This window comes from Poecilia reticulata, linkage group LG16 (assembly GCF_000633615.1).
Source record: "Poecilia reticulata strain Guanapo linkage group LG16, Guppy_female_1.0+MT, whole genome shotgun sequence".
In the NCBI taxonomy this organism is placed as follows: domain Eukaryota; kingdom Metazoa; phylum Chordata; class Actinopteri; order Cyprinodontiformes; family Poeciliidae; genus Poecilia; species Poecilia reticulata.
Window position 1 is genome coordinate 16,697,455 of NC_024346.1, and position 19,803 is coordinate 16,717,257.

The 19,803-nt window shown below is 39.5% G+C and overlaps 1 protein-coding gene and 1 long non-coding RNA gene across 2 annotated transcripts in view; one reads left to right on the forward strand and one right to left on the reverse strand.

Annotated features, from left to right (window-relative positions):
* Positions 1-7,281, forward strand: part of LOC103478642 (transcriptional repressor scratch 1-like) — a 12,987-nt gene extending 5,706 nt beyond the window's left edge. The window contains exon 2 of the mRNA XM_008432616.2: positions 2,532-7,281. Coding sequence (XP_008430838.1) covers positions 2,532-3,259 — 728 coding nt within the window. The 3' untranslated portion in view covers positions 3,260-7,281. The remainder of the gene's footprint in view (positions 1-2,531) is intronic.
* LOC108167038 (uncharacterized) lies at positions 5,856-12,360 on the reverse strand. The gene is made up of 2 exons (XR_001777449.1): positions 11,904-12,360; positions 5,856-10,755 (listed from the first exon to the last, which is right to left on the reverse strand). It is a non-coding gene; the product is annotated as an uncharacterized LOC108167038 (long non-coding RNA).
* Between the last annotated feature and the right edge of the window lie 7,443 nt (positions 12,361-19,803).

Below are 19,803 nucleotides of genomic sequence, written 5' to 3' on the forward strand. Positions count from 1 at the left end.
ATGAAATAACACTCAGGATCACATGAATGTGCAAAGATTAAAATTAAAAATAAAATGTATAGCAAAACAAAACAGCATTAGCTAGCAGCACAACTAGGCTCAAAGATAGTGGATCCGAATATAATGCATTAAAAGTTTAAGGTAATTTACAATTTGTTCATGAAGATAAGGCAACATTTTTTCAGTCTTCTGCAGCTTAATATGGTAACTTATAGGCTACCTATATAGTGTAGTCCTTAAACATAATTGAAATTCTATATGTTTTACCAGCTTTGTGTGAATACAAGTGACTTTTGCAACCACTTCCAGTAAGACCAGAACACAACCAGTTCTGACTCTCAGGAAAAAAAAGAAAGAAAAAAAAGAAATAGTTTTAAGAAAAAATTCTTAATTTTTCTGTCAAGTCAAAAAAGCACAAAGCCAACAGGTCACTGCACTGACCGAAGCTGCGCTGACTGCGAGCCAGTGGTCACTGTACCATCGACCCCGTTCCGCGCTGGATCAGTCCGCGGTGCTGATTCTTGTTTTCACACGCTAAATCAGCTTCTTTTTCCTCAGGTTCAGGGTCAGCCTGTGTGCATTCATCTTTTAGAGGGAGAGTGTTTTTAACTGCAGCTCTTGAGGGCCAAAGGGAGATGTATTGCTAAATTAGTTCAGGACTCACACTGCGGATCCTTTCAAGCAGCCTCTCCTGGTCACAGGTGTACAGCGAGGAGAGACAGATGCTCCGACTCATGAAAAGGAAATTCAAATATATATATAACTTTTTTAAACAGATGTTTGACACACGCTGAAATTACTGCTGTTTCACTGATTGTACGTTGATTTCACACGTTACCACTTATGCAGAACTTGGATACAGTTGCTGCGGCATTATTACAGCACAGATACCGAAGGACTGCAGCTGTTGGTGCAGGCATGCTGTCACACCTGATGCTTTTAAACACTATATTATGTTAATATTTGTAACTCTGCAATTATAATCATCCATCTACTACCCACAGTCTTGAATCTTGAATACGTTTTATTGCCTTTTTCAATGCTTAAGTACATTTTATAGCCATTAATAATAGGCTAGTTTGTTTCTTCTGCCCTATATTTTTAGATAGTCTTTAACGTTTTAAGCTTTTTATTGAGTGCCTGATTGCTCGTGGTTTGAGAATGATGAAGTGCTTGCTCTTTTACTGCCACATGTAATGACAGGAAGGAATATTTGATTTTCTGAAATAACAATGGCTAATCACGTTGGGTTTGTAAATCAACAATGGAGGTCTGCTGTATGTTTCAATTACTGTTTCAGCCGAGACTACATAATTAGATGGAAACTTTATTCATCCCTTTGGGATTTACCCTCAGGGAAATTGTAGAATTATTATATATTATTATTTAATTTTATAGAATTATTAGTTCAAATAAAAAAATCTGGTGCCTCAACAAATTCGTGCTTGATTAGTTTTCATGAATTCTGTGTCATTTGTGCACGTCAAAACATATATGCTTAAGAAATTTCAGGTTTTCATGACTCACTGTCTTTTAGTACTTTAATGGTTTTAATCACCGATAGTCGCCACTTTTTCCCAGAGGAGCCATACGTGCAGTAATAAACTGGTATTATTTTTATCATCTAAATTGCCGTTCTCTGGGAGTTTGCTGAGGATTTTGTCAGTGTGCCTCTCTGTACTCAACAGGCGGCCGTGTTATGTAGTGCCATGCAAAAAAATTCAAACACCTTGGACTTGTTCACATTTTGTCCTGTTGCTTTTTCATATTTTAATGTTTTTCAGTTGGATTTAACGGTTTGTGGCTTACAAAAACTGTGGTGGCAGTATCATACTGTGGGGATGCTTTTCTCCAGAAACACCAGGAAAGCTAGTTGGAGTCAAAGGGGAGACGGATGAAACTAAATCGAGGGAAATACTGGAAGAAAAGCTATCGGTCTGCTTGAGGCTTGAGACTGGATTGGAGGTTCACCTTACAGGACAGCGATAGCACAAAACATTCAGCCAGAGTTACAATGTAACAGTTTAGATTGACATGTTTGGTAGATTTGTGATTTTCTGTTCACAGACGATCTACATCCATTCTGACTGAGTTTGAGTTATTTTGTTATTTTAGTCTATATATCTGCAAAGCTGTTGAAGAGATGACCCAAAAGATTAGCTATAAATGCAGAAAAAAAAATGCTTCCAGATATTATTGACTTGGATAGAATACGCATGCTACAGTTTTCAGAGTTGTTTTTGTGAAAACCTTTAAAAACCAGGGATCATTTCTGTCCATCTCACAGCTGCTATTCTGTGGGAACAGCTCTGCAACATGGAGCCGTAATGACATGCATTGGAGTCTGAAGTTGTAATGTGACTGCGTGAAGGTTCAAGGGATATAAATAGCTTAGCAAAACAGCGTAGATGTGTTTTCTTTAGTGTCTGACAAACATATCAAAGTTCTTCAGGGACAGTAACATTAATGTGCATCATTCCTAACTGTGACTCATACTTTGGTGTGACACTATTTTCTTGTTCCCACCTTAGCGGCCTACATCAGTGACTACATCAGTCCTGTCGTGTATGATGGTGAGAGCGATGGCGGGATCAAGGTGCCCTCTCCTGACCCCCTCTATGACGGTATCCACAGCGACTACGGTGCCCCCGACTCGGAGTCTCCGGACAGCCCGGGCTCGGAAATCACAGACGGCTACATCAACGGCGACGCCGCGGTGAGCGAGGGATACACAGTCGACGCTTTCTTCATCACCGACGGCCGTTCGAGAAGGAAAGCCCTCGGTAGCCCCCGGAGCGTCCAGAGGCACACCTGCAACGAGTGTGGCAAGACCTACGCCACGTCTTCCAACCTGAGCCGGCACAAACAGACGCACCGCTCGCTTGACAGCAAGCTGGCAAAGAAGTGCCCCACTTGCGGGAAGGTGTACGTGTCCATGCCCGCCATGGCCATGCACCTGCTCACTCATGACCTCAAGCACAAGTGCGACGTGTGCGGGAAGGCGTTCAGCCGGCCGTGGCTCCTGCAGGGCCACATGCGCTCCCACACCGGCGAGAAACCATTCGGGTGCGCCCACTGCGGGAAGGCCTTCGCGGACCGCTCGAACCTGCGCGCCCACATGCAGACGCATTCGGCCTTCAAGCACTTCAAATGCAAACGCTGCAACAAGACCTTCGCGCTCAAGAGCTATCTGAACAAGCACTACGAATCTGCCTGCTTCAAAGGCCCCTTCTCCCCTCTCGGCCCATTAGACGCATGACAACCTACAAAGAGATCAAATGAGGGACAAAACCGCAGACACAAATTACCATTATCCTTAAAGACTAAACTGCAGACGGTATATTTTTGGTCAGAATGCGACCTTGCTTTCCCTCCTTCTACCTCCCTCACCTGCCCACTGCCCCCTCTTCCCCCCCCCTTTCCCTTGGAGCCTGTCCACAATGACGAATACGATGAAGATAGCACAATTTTTCTCCTTGAGATTTTCCCACTTAAGGATTAAACTGATCGACGCATGCACTTCCTTGAAATCACGTCACCTCCTTTTTCTCTGTCTGTTCAGGGCAGAGACACTGATATTACTGCAGCTTCCTCCTGGCATCTAGATATAATATGACTACATATATTTTGGAACATTGATGATGATGATGAGAATAATGACAATAGAAAACATATAGCTACTAGTTTTCTCCATGCACTGAAATGCAGTGAAAGTGTTTTTTTTTTCATTCTGATTCTGCTTTTTGGGGGAATAGTAATAATAAGAATAGTAATAATAATGAGAATAATATTAATGCTCTGCTGCACCAAGTGACCATAATCTCTCCACCTTTGAGGTAAAAAAAAAATATTTATGTATTTATTTATTTAAGCAATGTTTCTTTTTATTATTTGTTGTATATTTCTACTTGATTTGACGACAACAGATGCTGTTTATTTGCACTTTAAGTTCTGGATATGTCTTTTTACCACTACAGGCCAAAGCATATGTCACTTTTTTTGCGTACGATTTTTTTCTATTATGTTGTTTACTTTCTTTTTTTTTTAAATTAACATTACTGCATGCAAAAACGAAAAAAAGAAAAATAACAAAACCTATGCCAACCACATAAAAAAAAAAAAGCTTATGAATTTTTGCCAAAATTCCTATAGATAGAACCCGAGGGCAATATTTTTTCTCTTGGAGCCTCCATAGGACTCGTAAAAGCAATAATCACCTAATGCATGGAATTTTATGATGAAGTTATGAAGTATTACCTACTACTGTATAGCAGTTTGAAGAATCAGGTATGTTTTACTTCACCTATAGTCATAAACTGAAAAATACTAACATTGCAGACATCAGGGATCATGCCAATGTAGTGTTAGAGTGACGAAAAGAAAAGTCCCGTTTTTCCTTTCTTGTTATGCACTGCCTGCCTCTTAGTGAGTAGAACTAATGTAGGATTTAGGCTTTGAGAGGCTGGGATCAGCTGTCTGCTGGGTGTGGGGCCTATTGTAGGATAACTGCTGTGCGATTGTGACATCCCTAGCAACTTTCTGCATCATCCTGTCAACGGATGGACATCATGGAAAAGTACATTTATTTCAGTAATTTGATTCAGAAAGGGAAACGTTAAATGATAGGGATTTGCTACACACTGGGTGATATGTTTCAAGCATCCATTTCTGTTAATGTGCTGAGCTCATGAAAAGTCAAAGTATTGTTTCTCGGAAGCCTACACAGATAAGACTGCTGACTTAAAGAAGACAGTCTTGACATTGTCCGGAAAAAGTTTAAGTGACTGAAAGTCATTGCTTAAAGAGTATGCTGTTCACAAAGTGCTTAATCCAAGGCATGGTGATGGGAAGTTAAGTGGAAGGAAAAAGTGCGGTAGAAAAGTAAAGCCCAAGCAACAGGGTGATGTATAACTTTTAAAGAATTGTTACACAAATTCCCTTCATGAGTGTCATAGAGTTTCGCAGAGTGTGAACTATGAGTACAGTTTTTGTATCAAGAGATATTTCACTCTCCAGTTTCTGTAGGCAGTCACTCCCATCACTGTGTAGGTCACAGCACAATATTTCTGTATTCAAATGCTTTTTTTTAATTGCTGCTATGCAATAGTAACATTGACATTTTCTGGAAATAACAATTTTGGATTTTCATTAGCTGTAAATTGACCAAAAACAGCCAAATTATATGAATCAGCTTCTCTTTTTTTTAGCCCAAATTACTGAAATAAATCAACTTTTTTGCAATAGTCTAATTTACTGAGGCGGACTTATTACATTTTGCTGTGATATTCAGCGGGAATCACACTGAGATTTTGCCATAAAATCTGCACAAACCCAAGCTGGGAGGCAACACGCAGCTCTCAGCATGCCTTATTGGAAAAACCAAGGCAAAGTTTGGTGCATTGCTGAAGCTAGACTGAGGTCAACTCTGACTCCAATGCATTATTCAGCCATCTCCCCCTGAGCGCTTCCACAACATTAACTGTGCATTCTTCAACAACAGACACAGGCTGCACTTTGACCGGCCAGTCTGGTTACAGTTCACAGTTTCATGCTGCAGCTGCTGCATGGAACGGAGTCTGCATTGTTCTGCAGCAGGCCCCCCCCACCCACCCCCACCGGGCCGCCCCGTAGGCTCACTTCATGAGTGATATACCTGCAGACAAGTTAACTTGAATCAGCTCTGACCCCATAAATCATTTAGTTTCTAATGTAGGTGGTCAACAGCAGTGATGCTGAACCCAGATCTCTGCAGCTCAGAAAGGTTTTTTTATTTTTTATTTTTCCTTCAGATTCATGGAGCTTCCCATGAGACAGACTGAGCACAGACGTGCATTTTTAGATCGTACTTATGTGAATCCGTGACACTATACAGTTTGTGCATATTGCAAGCTTGAGCAGAAACATTCAGAAATGAGTTAACAAGTGCATCCATATGCATGCAAGCACACAGTGCCTGATTATAAGCCATTTGGAATAACAAATCCGTCTGCAGCTACGTTTAGCTATGTGGATTGCTGAGCCTTGATAATTACACTGCTTCCTGAGGACTGATGCTGTTTGGAGATGTTTTTGACAGAGGGCGTCTTAAAGATTACACAGACTAAGCTTAGTTTTCTTAACTTGTTACAAGAGTGAAAGAAGAAAAACCTCGCATAAATTTTGATGCGTCTGCAATGATGTTCTGAAGGCACAAAGCCTAAATCAGAAGTGTCAGAAGTGCGAGAAGATAACATCTCACACTTCTGACTTCTTTATCTTCTACAATAACGGCTGAAAAAAAAGTGTTGATGAGATCTTGGTGAAAGATACATTTTTTTTATTATTATTAATTTTTGCAAAATAAGAATGTGAACCAGCCAGTCGTGGTCTTGATCTGGACTTCAGTCATCTAAAATTGATCAAATCATTGATCGTAGATCACCATCTTTTTGAGGCCCTTTTTGCTTTTCAGTTTGTAATTTAGAACAGCTTTTATGTACAATACAGACAACCTTTTAATTTTTGCTTCAGCATCGCAGATGATTAAAATGTTTTTATAGCAAAATTTGTACAAACAAAACAAAACAAAAAATGCAGCCTTTATATTTCTTAGTTTAACTCAAAGGTCTAGCGATGTAATAATCAGGACTTCTAACAGCCATAGCAACCGAGTACATGTGATGATGCTCAGACTCCGTTTCCCGTCTTAATGTCTCAAAGTGTTGGTTGATAGACTTTGCACTCTATTCTGTCTTCTGGGTGTTTGGCTGAAACTCTGGTGAGGCTTTTCAGTGGTTTTAAAGCAGAAGGAATACTTTATGAAGTCTGTCTGCTTGAGTCTGTCTCCTGGTGAGCTCCTGATCTGGCCTCTTTAAGTACTTCCATTGTAGTCATCTCCACCTTTAAAGAAAGTAGCACAATGAAACTAACTAGAAATCAGGTAGAGAAGAATTATATAAAAAAATAAAAACTTGTACTAGCTTGACCTCTCTTCTTCTTCTTCTTCTTCTTTTGTATTTCCAAGTTAAAGAATGATGATAGCCTAAATAATCATTTATTGCAGGAGGGGTTTGTAAAGAATCCTTTGGATTGAGACGTTTTTATGCTGTATAGCGATATCTGACTTACCTTAACGCAGGAGGGCTGGATCTCTGTTCCAGAGTGAGAATCTCCTGTGAGTTTTCTTTTTTTTTTTTTGTTTTGTTAAGTTTTTTTGAGCCAGTATTCAGACAATGTAAGCACAATGATCACAAAGCATTTTGTGGCACTTCATAATAAAGAATAATCTTAATCAACCAAGGATATTTTGTTGTAGCTCTGTGTTTTTGTCTTTAGGTTCAAGTTCTCTTTTGAGTCGTTGTAAATGCTCGGCACAGTGCCGCACTCTTGGGGGAATATTATAGGTCGTCTCTGCTGTCTAAGTAGCTTTTAAGGCAATTCATACCGATGTGCAAAGTTTTCTTTTCTAGTCAGAGGAGTGCTTGGTTCATTTACACAGAAGAAAAACACTTGACTCTGAGCTAAACAGCTCTTAGTTTGCATTAGCTTTGTCAATATTGTATGTTTAAAGAGGCGCTGAGCTGACATTAATTCACAGCAAGCTTGTTAGCATTTTTTAAGCTGCCTCTACTGTTAAATACTGCAGTTTGATAATGCCTTAAAAGGTGTTTAAAGAGCGGTTTGGAAAAGGGCATGGTTAGAGCTCCTGCTTCAAGTGCCTTTCCGTTGGTTTAAGTGCAGAGAAACTTTCCCGATCACTGCTCAGAAAGCGTATGAAATTGCATTTTCCCTCCGACTGCAATTAGAAACACTTGTTCATTTGCTTCCCACAGCAAAGTCATAGTGTGGTGTAAATATCTCATGGCATATTCTTTATGTGAAGACGAAAAGGAAGAGTTTAGAAAATGTTTCATGCTAAACACACTCGTTTTTTTTTTTTACTACATTCTACTTTCTTAAGCTTTTGTCACATTGTGTTTTATCTTGCTGTGTATTTTGACAAATCCAGCGACGTGCTTATAGAGGTGTAATAAGGTTGTATTGTCCCAATAGTTAGACTTTTATTTGGGAGCTCACTTCTGGTTGCGCTCTGTGTTGATGACTTTTACAGTTTTTTGCCTTCTGTGATTGTTGCAATCGGCTTTGACGTTTTAACCAGTAAATCGTCAAAGAAATAGTTCAAACTGTTTAATAGGAGGTCCTCTTCAAATCTACGAGCAGTTAATGTTTTATCGACTCCCTGGGGGTGAGCGCGTATAAATTTATTTAATTTTCCTGGAGCTAACCGTTAATAAAAGCGGCGCCAAGAGCATGAAGGTAGACATGAAGGTAGACACGTAATGAAGTATTAAACCACTGTCACGGTTGTGTTCGGTCTTTATGATCACCGTATTTCTCAAGCTACGCTACGACATTTCAAATCCTCAAGTTGCCCGCTAGAGAAAATGCCAATGTTGCACAAACAACAGTTCATCTTTCGTTTTTCCATAAGCGCAGGTGGTGACACTAAGGTGGACTGCAGGGCTGTTACTGAGAAATACAGAAACAGGAGCTGAATCCAGAGCTCCTCTTGTTTGCTCTGCAGCACAGCTGTCTCTGACAGGAATCTAGATGAGCAGTAAAACAAAAAAAAGTTTCTCTAGCGATTTAAAAAATCTGGGAAGTAAGGGCAGTAAAACAATGCCACTTTGTATTTCGCAGAAGATGGAGGTCACATTCTACTCATGATCTATAGAAACTTTTTACTCTTGGGAAAAATGTCAGAGTAAATGTTGGGAGTGGGAAATTGACCTGGATTTCAGTAGAATTTGCACTGATAGCAGTAATATTTAGCTGACAATCTAAAATGAACAGAGGTGAGAACATTTTCACCAAAGCTAAAAAATTTAGTAATGGAAACGATTAAAATTCAACTCACTCACCGTGAGAGTTGAAACCGAACAATTTTACATGCGTGCGAATAGAAACCCTTGACGATGGTACGTATTGTATGCAGCAAAATGCTGAATTTACAATCATCCCTCTTCTCTAAATGCTGCTCTCTCATTTCCTGCAGCCTGCAACTCATCCTTTAGTAAAGCTGCAGTTCAGCCTTCTCCCCATAAGCATTCACACTCCAAATCTATTTTTGCTTTTCCAACATCTGTGGCATCCACTGCAATAAACTATGTACAGTATCAACACTAAGCTACCTGTGCAGCTTCAACAAAGAAAGAATGCAGCCCCTGGCAGCTTTATGAAGTACAGTGTATTTGCCAACCCTCGACAGAATATTGGTTTCACAGTAGCTGCATGAAGTCAGAACAACAACTGCCTACACCCATGAATCACCTTCTTCTCTCTCACTCCTGTCTTCAAGCATCTCCTCTCCTCATATTTTTCCTCTCATCTTTTCACCTCTCCTTTCTCTTCTCTCGCATAATTTTTCAATTTTTTTCCCCCCCCTCTCATCCAACCACCTCTTCTTTTCCCTCTCCAGCAGAGTCAAACCAGGCCATCGGGCCTTTGAGGACCTGAAAGTCATTTAACTCCTGGTAGATAATAAGTCTTAGAATATAGCTCTTCTCAGATAATAAGCTTTATCACTTGATTGCTCTGCACGCTCCCTACTGTCTTTAGATTCATGTCCAGGGACCTACTTGAGCGGATCGCGGTCTTTCTTTCCTGGCAAGTCAAATGAACGGGTGTGTGTGCATGCATCACTCAGGGCACACACGCGCGTGTGGATGTGTCGTAGGAGGGAACGAGCAAGTGCTGAGGATGCAAAATAAAATTAAAATACCAAAAGGTCAGGTGTGTATGGAGTAGATGTCCGATTAGTGTGGAAAGTTCATCTGTTGGGGGCTGAAAGTCTGTGACTTTAATCTCTTTACTTTATCTCAGTTTGAATTTAACCAAATATGAATACCTCCAAATGTTTCAAGGTTTCACCCTCGTTTTGCTTTACTGTTCCTGCTTTGCTTCTCGTGTTTCCTGACATTCCCTCAGCTCTATCTTTCTTTCCTTAAAGCAGTGAACTCTCAGGTTTTCTTTTGCTCATCGTGGCAATAAAGACTGTTGTCCTTTTATGGAGCTGTGCAAGCGCAAAATGAAACTTCTGAATGTTTGGCTTAACTTGTGCAGTCAGACACAAACGGATTCAGAGCAAAAGATAATAAAACATTTTAATCTTACCAAGTTAAATGGGGGAAAGTCTGAATCTTTATGGAGCCAAACAATCGAGATCAGCCGCTCCGTGAGATCGACTTTCCTGCAGAACTGAGCAGAATCAAATTGGGTGTCATAGTGTAACGTTTTATCAAGAGGAAGCTGCTTGTTCTTATGCTGCTGGTTATGCTTTTCTTTGAAGACTGTCACGTCAGAAATTTCACTTCCTCATCTCTTCTCCCCTTATCTTTTCCTCTGTCTCCTTCTACACTTTTTCTTTTTTTTTCTTTTTTTTTTTTTACATTTGATGAAATATCAACGCTATAACTATTATTAATAGTAGGTAGAAGGCAAGAGGCAGTGTCCATCCTGGACAGATCACCACTTCATCAACAGGCCACACAGACACACACTGGTCAAACAATGCATGCACACATAGGGACTGATAAAAAATAGACAATCATGTTTTTGGACAATGGGAGGAAGTCGAGGTACCCAAATAGAACCCACACATCCGCAGGGAGAACATGAAAAAACTCTGTGCAGAAAGCGTCTGTGCCCCAGGCTGGGATCTGAAGGCAGAGCCTTTGTGCTGCATGGAAACACTGGCACCAATTAGCATAGGCTCATCTGTAAAAAATAAAATAAAATAAATGCAAATAATAAGGAAGACATTTTGAAATAATAATAATAATAATAAAAAACAAATTATATTTGAAAAATTGAATAACTGTTCCAATTTTTCAACCAAATTGGAAACCCCCTTCCCCCAAAAGTTTTTCAGTGATATTTGCCATAGATGAGGTATATAGGTAATATGCCACTTCACTAAAGTGATGAAGATACATGCCTTTACTATAATACAATAATTTTACTAACATGATTTATTGTGTACACATTAAGAAAGCAAGTAGGACTGAAATAATTTGTTTTTCCTGTAAGGTATTGCTTAGTCAACAGATTTAAAGAAAACAATTAAACACTGAAATGTACACAGCTCTCTCCGCATCTTATGGCAACACACTGGCAAAAATGCATGAGAAAAATGGATTTTATTCATATCTGACTCCTTAAAAGACAATATTAATACATTTCTCAAAACATCAAGTCTATTTTTTTACCCTCCTTATCAGTCTCAATTTGCATAGAGAGGAAATAAAATTGGCTCCTTGTCCAACCTTGTTTCTCATCATTTGAAGTTGCGTTAAACTCTTTGAATTATTTCAGATATTTTAAGCGTTTAAGCGAAGCGACATATTTCTCGCCATTTCTTCACTTGTGAATATCAACTCACATCTGTCTTCATCTCAACGGCATTGAGCGTTTCCTCATAATCTGAAGTCAATTATTACCAATTTGATGTTCAAATGACTCAAACCACAAACTGCTTTATTAAGAGCCACCAATCTGTACTGCAGCACCGACTGACCCGGTTGGATTTTTCTCAGTACTTCAGTGTAATATTATGCATCAAAAATGATATACGAGTTTATTTGAAGGCTTTTTACTTATCTATACCAGGGGCACTAATAAACGCAGAGGGGACTGTAATTCTTAACAGAAATTGTACTGAATATAATTGAATATAGAAATAATATTGGAGCGTAGTTTCAGATTAAAAACCCTGATATGCAACACTGTCTGAGAAACAGGGCAAGTCGACTGTTGTACTTTCCAGCACTTCTGCACGCTGCCACAGAGTGAGCGGTAAAACCTCCAGACACGATGCATGACGTTGAGAGCAAAGCAGCGTAGGACAGGGTTGTGAATGTTCTCACCGCTTCCCAGGTTGTTTGTAGAAACGTCAGCTGTCATCAGAAACATCAGCAAGGAGACAAGTGCTGTTCACAACTGCGGTAGGTGGAGGTGCAGAGTGCAGAGAGAAATGTTGGTCCTCAGTGTGGCCCGCTCTGCTCGTCACCGTGTCGCTAAAGAAAGCAGCACCGAGTCAGATGAGAATGTTTTTCAACAAAAGCTGCTACTTCATTGATTCACTTTCCGTTCCTTTAAGAACAAGGAGTAAATATAAAGGTTTGTATTTCAAAGAGATATTGTAAATGCACAATAAAAAACGTCAAAGAGGATTAGCAACTAGCAACGGCTGAATTATCTATTCCTAAGAATAAGAGGCATTAAAAAGGTGTAAAAAAAGAAAAATTCACCATCTCTCACCATAGAAATAGAAGCCATATATGCATCGACATAAACACCAACATGCCAAGTACATTTTGCAGTTAGTTTGTTATGTCTGCCATCGAGATGAGAAGCAGTTTGTTGAACAAATGTGCAGAAAAGCTCAAAGAGCTACAAGCACGTTTAACATGTGAAGAAACATCGTCTTCATCATAATTTGGCTAAAAGTGAGTTTTTTCACCTGCAGCAGATGACTCAGTGTTACCAAACCAAAAATATCAGATTATTGATGCAAAACATAAATGTCCACAATATCAGTCAAAAGACTTAATTTGTCATCGAGAATAAAATGTGCTTTTAGTTGGCGCAACACAGGAGGAGATAAAAGAGAAGAAGAAATAAAATACAGCAGGTGCCCCAAATAAGCATAAGTTGTATTGTAAGTTCTAATTTAAAACTTACTCAATCTTTTTTTTTTTCATTTACATACAAACATGTTTAACCAAAATGTACCAGACGCACCACTGACTATCCATAAAATACTTTTTCTTTTTTTATTTGTTACATAAAAAGATCTATCTCAACTGTAGTATAGTTGACACCACACCCTTTATTACATGTTGCTCAAGTTTTTTATTTTTTCTCCAATATGATTATTAATATAAATTGCATTATATTTCATTCATAAATATATTCGAAAGACGTCTTATTTGTAGGGAAGGACTTAATATTTTGCTGAGCGTTTTGTACACCCAAACAAACTCTTGTAAAACTATACAAAAACTGAGCCATTTCTATTTCTAATAGTTTGCAAATTAGATGCAAGTGGTATAGATTAGTTCTTCAGACTTTTGAAGCGACACCTCCAGGAGGTCAATAATTCAGTCAAAAGGATCAGATCCACTTCTCCTGTAAAGATGTGGCGGTGATGAAGGTTTTTAAACTCTTGCACATTTACTGCATCTTTCTTTCTTTTTTATTTATTTTTTTGCTTCGTCATTGTGATTGGTATTCCACTGGCTTTTCCCGCACTCACTAAGCTTGATCTTTGAAATAGGGCCACCAAAGTTAAATTAAAGAATCCTTGGATTTATCAAACTTTGTTTGTAGTTTATGACTCTGCACCGGCGCTTTAGAAGTTTTTTCTGTCTCCTTCGACTCAGTCGGTAAAGAAAAATAGATACTCGAGCTAATTCCAATTCAGCTCACAGTTTCTACGTGTTAACTGGAGTAATTTCTTTTGGCTTCTGGATAATTCTTGCTCAGAAGGAAGAACTGCTAGAAAGGCAATTTATGAAATAAATTTGACTATTTTATTACAACTAGTATTGAAATGCACAGCATATCTGTCTCACCTTTCAAAGTCCCTTGTTTGGTGCTAAAGCACAAATGGACAGATTTATGATATAAGAGGAGACTTGACCTTAGAGATTTTATTTATTCTTATTATTGAAGCCCTTATAGGGCAGTCGTCATCTTGTAGATTTTGTGCTCCCCTGTGCATGGCTTTGATTTGCGTTAATGATTTCTTTGCGTCTTCACCAACACCACATTGAAATCTGTGGATAAGTTCAGGTGAATATTTTGGGGGTTTACAACTTTACTTTTTTCATCTGTCAGCAGCAAACACTGAAAGTCTTTTGCCTCAACCTCAAATTTACCCACTAAAGTGACTCACATGACATTTAAACTGCAACTGTTCTAACTGCCTGTAGAAGGTAAGCTGTGCAGCATTGCTAATGCTAGCTTCTAGAAACTGGGAAATGTATGGGAAGATTAAGTTTCAGCTGTCTTGTAACAAGAAGCATAGGAACAAACCTGTCCCAGCGCTGCAAAAAGAAATGAATATTCCCAGGAGAGTCAAATAAATCCTCATAGAGAGCAATTCTTCATGTAGGAGTGTGCAGTGGTGGAGGTTGTAGTCTCTGTAAACAGTGTGGGCATGCACCAAAATGATAGTGAGTCTAAGGCTGCCACATGATGCAGGTTACAAGCATGAATTTCACCAGTTGTTGCTGTAGCTGATGAGCTGCTGCTGAGGCATAAATGAAGCAGCTAATGCTGATGCAACCGAGCAGTCTGAACTCAACACTCCATCGGTAATGAAGTGCTAACGACAACTCTATAATGTCGAAACCACACATGGATGCACACACACACACACACACGCACACACACGCACACACACACACACACAATCACCGAAAATAGTAGAAATTATTCAGCGCATCTTTTAAAAATTTATGGGCGTCTTTATTTGACTTGGATTCGGGATGAGAGCATGGGCCTGCCTCGGAGCTCTGTAGTTAAGCAAATACTCCCTCGGAGAGCGCAAGAGAGGCAGAGGAACGGGCGAAGGAAAACAAGAGAGGAGAAAAGATGGAGAGAAGGAAATGAGACACAGGGAAACAGAGAGAGACGAAAAGCCGAGACGGGGAGGGAGAAGCACGGAAAGGATGGAGGGATGGAGGTAGCTCAGGGAGCAGAGGAGGGAGACGTGACCCAGATTGGGAGCCTAACAGCAGCAGCAGCTGAGTGAGCCGGTGAATCTTTAATAGCGGAAACCACTCGCACGCTAACACACACACACACATAAACACATTCACAAATCCATCCAACCACCCCCATCCCACACACACACACACACACACACACACACACACACACACACGCACGCAGACACTGTTGACTGTGACTCTTGTTGCTGGAGTTAAACTCAAGCCTGTTGAATCACTTTATGTATGAAGAACAAAAATGGAGACCATGCAGTCACGCAGTGGTTGAACTGGTGGTTCTGGGGAGTCAGACAAGAACATGAGCTCTACTACACAGGTGTGCATTGTGAAAATCATTCATCCAGTAACTGCTCCACTAATGTGAAAAAAATTATAAATATATAATAAAACAAAATGTTTCTATTCAGATCATAAAGATGCTGAGTGTTTTGTGTTTTGGTGGAAAAGCCACAACATCCAGGATCTCCCTCAAAGCACTGTCATTGTAAAGATACAATTATTTAATTCGTAAATATTCTTATGTTGGTTTTGGTACTTTGAAGGTTCTCAATTTGAGTTACGTGATGCTGAAAGGTTTGATTTTCATGACAATCAGTTTTTTCATTCGAGTGTTCTCCAATCAGTTCTCTTCCCTTGTGTGTTTCAGTGTTCAAGCCATTCCTTTCATTACTTTTTCTTAGTTAATCAGTCCTCTGGTGCTTTCCCACTCCTGATTTGTCATTCAGTAATAATCCTCCCAGTTTTTAAAAGTCCAGGCCACTTTAGTTAGTGTCAGGTTCATCTGCTATGCTCATGTTGACAGCTTTTCTCGGCTCATGTTTATCTGTGTCTTGCGCTTTGGATTTTCTCCGTGCCATATTTCCACATTTTGCAATTCTTTTCAGCCTCCATGTAAGTAATTGTCAAGTTTTTTTGTTGTTGTTTTTTTTAATCGGGTACAAAAGGTTCAGTCTGTTTTGCTGCTGCAGAGTTTCTGCAGTCAAAGAACAGCAAATGAGCATCCAATGGACCAGAAAGGCCAGCAGCTACTCTAAACTTGGCTCAGTCACAGGTTACTTGATTGCTGTTGAGCTGAGAGTTTTATTTTCATTTTAAAAAAGTGTGTCTGTGCTTCAAACTTTTTTTAGTAAGGACATGTGCAGAAGTGTTAAAACCTGCAATGCAGCATTTACTAAAAGCACATAATTCATAAAGTTTGTGCTATTTTTCTCTTTCTTTTTGCTTAATTTATTAGTAGTTGATACAGGCAAGGAAGGAAGGAAGTTAGTGATACACCACTATTTTTAAATCTCTGTTTTTGCTACCTGTAATGTTAAAAGCCACCCATTCCTCATAACACCATATGTGTGTGTCACAGCTTGGACTTCGAAGGGGACCAAGTTCCTCACTTGGTTTGGTAGTTAAGGAAGTGCAAAGCCATTGAAGGTCAAATGAGTGGATCAGGGACTGGGAGGGCAGAGCATTTTCTCATTTTCAGTGGCCAATCTCGATGCTCCAAATACCGTAGTTAAATCAGAAGTCTCTGAATCCCTCGCTTCCTTCGCACTGTTCCTTTGTCTCTGTGCGTTTGCCTTGTTTCAAAAGTCACATCTCTTGTTTATGATTTCTGCTCAAGTGAGTCACCCATCTGTATCTGTGAATGTGGTTGTGTGTGTGTGTGTGTATGCATCAGGCTGCTATTTCAGCACTTTCTAGCACTATCGATTCAAACCAGCCTGCAGGGGAAAAACCTGGCCCCTTACAGCCAGCCACACAGAGACACGAAAACACTAGACCTGACACACACTCATGCTGTTATGTATTACAGAGACACAAATGGAAACATAGGCTCACACTCACAGTCATCCACACACTCCTATTATACAAATAACATGTAGATATCAGGTTTATGACCTTACTGTACCGTGAAGGAGACATGACCACACAGACTTCCAGCGTAACAACCTGTACTCGCAGAGCCGGGATCAATTAATGATGCTTCCTCATGAACAAGGGGCGCCTACAGTAGTGCGCAGTAGGCTGAGGTCTTGAGTTTGACTAATTATGCTTTCAGTTTAATAGAAAATGAAGTGAAGAATCAGTTAAAATGGAAATCAAATCAACATGTTTCTCAAGACGCTTGGCAGGTACGATATTCCGGGCATTTTTGGCATAGCTTGCCTCATTACGTAATCGCAGACTGACTTTATGATGCGCATAAGGGTGGTACCATCTGGACTCAATGCTCTTCTTGCTGCTGGCGATAATGATTTGAAGATTTGTTTGAGGATTAAAGCACATTAAATTTATGACCAGTTACACGCCTCCTCGATGATCTTGCAAATTAGAGATGCACCGACTGGAGATTCAAATTGCCTGATTTTCAGCATGATTGGCCTTGGCCAGTGATCACCAGGTCAAAAAATTTTAAAATAATGTATTTTTTATGTTTCCTGCCTTAAAAAGGCCACACAAAACGTGTCTGCAGTTCCATTTAGACTCCAAGAGAGGGCAAGATCTAAAGCAGATAGCAGGGAAGCTAAATGGAGTACAGCAGCATCGCTTCTATTTACGCTTTTGAGCTTGGACATTTGGAAATCCTAGTCAAGGTTAAATTACAGTTTGTCTATATGAAATACACAGGGAAATTGGTTTTATAATGCTTTCTAAGCTAACTACTTATAAAGATCCTTAAGATAGTGCTAAATAACTTCATTATAATTTAGTAAACAGTCTGACTCAGTGATCATATGATGAGGCTAGACAGGGCGGTAGCTTTAGGAGAACTAATGAATTTAAGTTAAGAAAAAGAATTAGCAGTGGAAAAAATGCATGTGGATAAAAATAAGCATTTCCAGAACTACTCACATAATATTGCCCTTGATACTAATATAAAAATCTGTCAACTCACAGTAGAAAGGCACGTTGCTGTTATCCCATTATGTGTTAAGAAATCGGTTTTGACTACATTCGCTATTGGCTGATCAAAGTTATGAGAAATCTATAATCGGAAATCGGCCACAAAATTCTGATCGGTTCATTACTGCCAGTCCACACGCAGAAAATGCTATTGAAAGTGTTTGAGTACTGTATGTTCGTGACCTTCAGTTTCACTTCTATAGGCTCTTCAGTGAGCGGAAAGACTTACAGCAGAGGACTGATGACTAATGCTGCTCTAAAGCCTCCGATGTGTGTGTGTGTGTGTGTGTGTGTGTGTGTGCGCGTGTGTGTGAGTCTAAGTGAGAGACAAACAGAGAGTGAAATTGAATATGTTAACATGTGTCAGTTTTCAAGGTTAAACTATTTTTGTGTGTCTGTTTACATACACACACGTGATGGCTTGTAGCAGCATGTGTAGTTATTTGCATCTGTTAATAGGAAAGGTATGAAATGTGTGTGTTTGGTGTGTAGTTTGCCAAGTGATGTCTGTTCAAGAAAATCGGTGTTTGTGTAACAAGCCTAAACGATGAGTGAGATGTGAGTGCAGTTTTCCTCGCAGCCAAGGTCGTCAACGTGAACGAACGAACGCACGCAGACATCCGGGGGACCCCTCTCCTGGTTACCTGCTCAAAGCGGGACACGCTGTTGTATTCATGTTTACTCTCACGATGACAAACTCGGCTTCCGGGGTTTGAATAAAGGATACGCAGTAAGTGAGGGTCAAACCGACGGAGCCACATCACAAACTCCTGTAGTGTCGTACTCCTCCGCTTGCTGACCTCAGCTCAAAATAGAACCAGGAAGTAGCTATTTCAGGATCTCATTTCCAGTCACACCGGGGGGAAACCATAATTAGCACAACATCGCCGTTTCTTTGACTGCCCCCCATGGATCCTCAATTATGTACCGAGGCTTTGAACGTTCGCACTACTGCAGCTGTCTGGACTCCCTCTTTGGAAACAACACTTTGACGTGGTGACAGTAGTGACAGTAACTAAAACAAAAAAGGAATTAAACTTACACAAATTCTTAATGTATAATGTATTTGTGGCATATCCTTTGATAAACAAAAGTTTTTTGTTTTTTTTTACTTTTCTGACCAGATGAGTCTTGGAGTCTTTTTCTTTAACCAATAGTTCATCCTCTGAAATGTCTCCAGAAAAAAATAAAAAGTGTTTTATTTGCATAATCACTCATTGTTACTGTCTCACAGTTATTGTTTTGGGATTAGAGTTGCAATATTGTGAGTCTAAGCGTCGTCTGACTCACATAATCAGAGTCGGATTTTATGATGTGCTGAAGGACCAAATCATCTGGACTCCAAGTCTCCTGCTGCCCAAGATCATTTGGAGGTTTGTTGAGGTCGACGTGTTTTACCGTTGCAGAAAACTTCACCTACTGAACGTGTTTTTGGAAAGTTTTATTGTGAAAACGGAGGTTTGCACGTGTACTGTCGAAATGAATGTAGCTGCCACCGTGTTTAGAGCAACAATTATTGCTTGGTGGATAAAATAGCGACAGAAGTAAAAACAAACTACTATGGTTTAAAATATTGTTAGCACATGTTCTGCATGGTGGAAAGTCACTTCTTGAGGTCATTTTTCCAACAGTTGAACAATTATTCAACAATTATGAATTTAAGGAATTAAATTTGTATTTTAATTCAGTTATTTCATTTAATTTAAATAATTAAATTATGAATCTGTTTTTTTCCCCCAATTCATAAGTTAAAGGGTTAATTTGTTAATTTAAATATTTCAGTTCATAATTTGTGATCATGGCCAGTAAAACTATAATCAGAAGCTCAGAAATGTAAAAAAAAAAAAATACCTCAGTGGTGTCGCTCCAGCATTGTAATCCATATATCCTCTCATTTTTTTCTGATTTGACATTTGGTAAAAATATCATCTAAAACTATATTTAGATTCAAACTCTGTCTCAAAACTGCTAGACAATTGATTGTCTATGTAATTTGTGTCTTGTTTCCATTTCTGCTCTGCTAGTTCCGTCCTTCCTTGTACATTTCTCCTGCTTTTCTCTCTACATTGTCCCAAAGGATTTACATCACTGTCATTGTATCATTTTATTTACCTCCTGCTCCCTCCGCTTG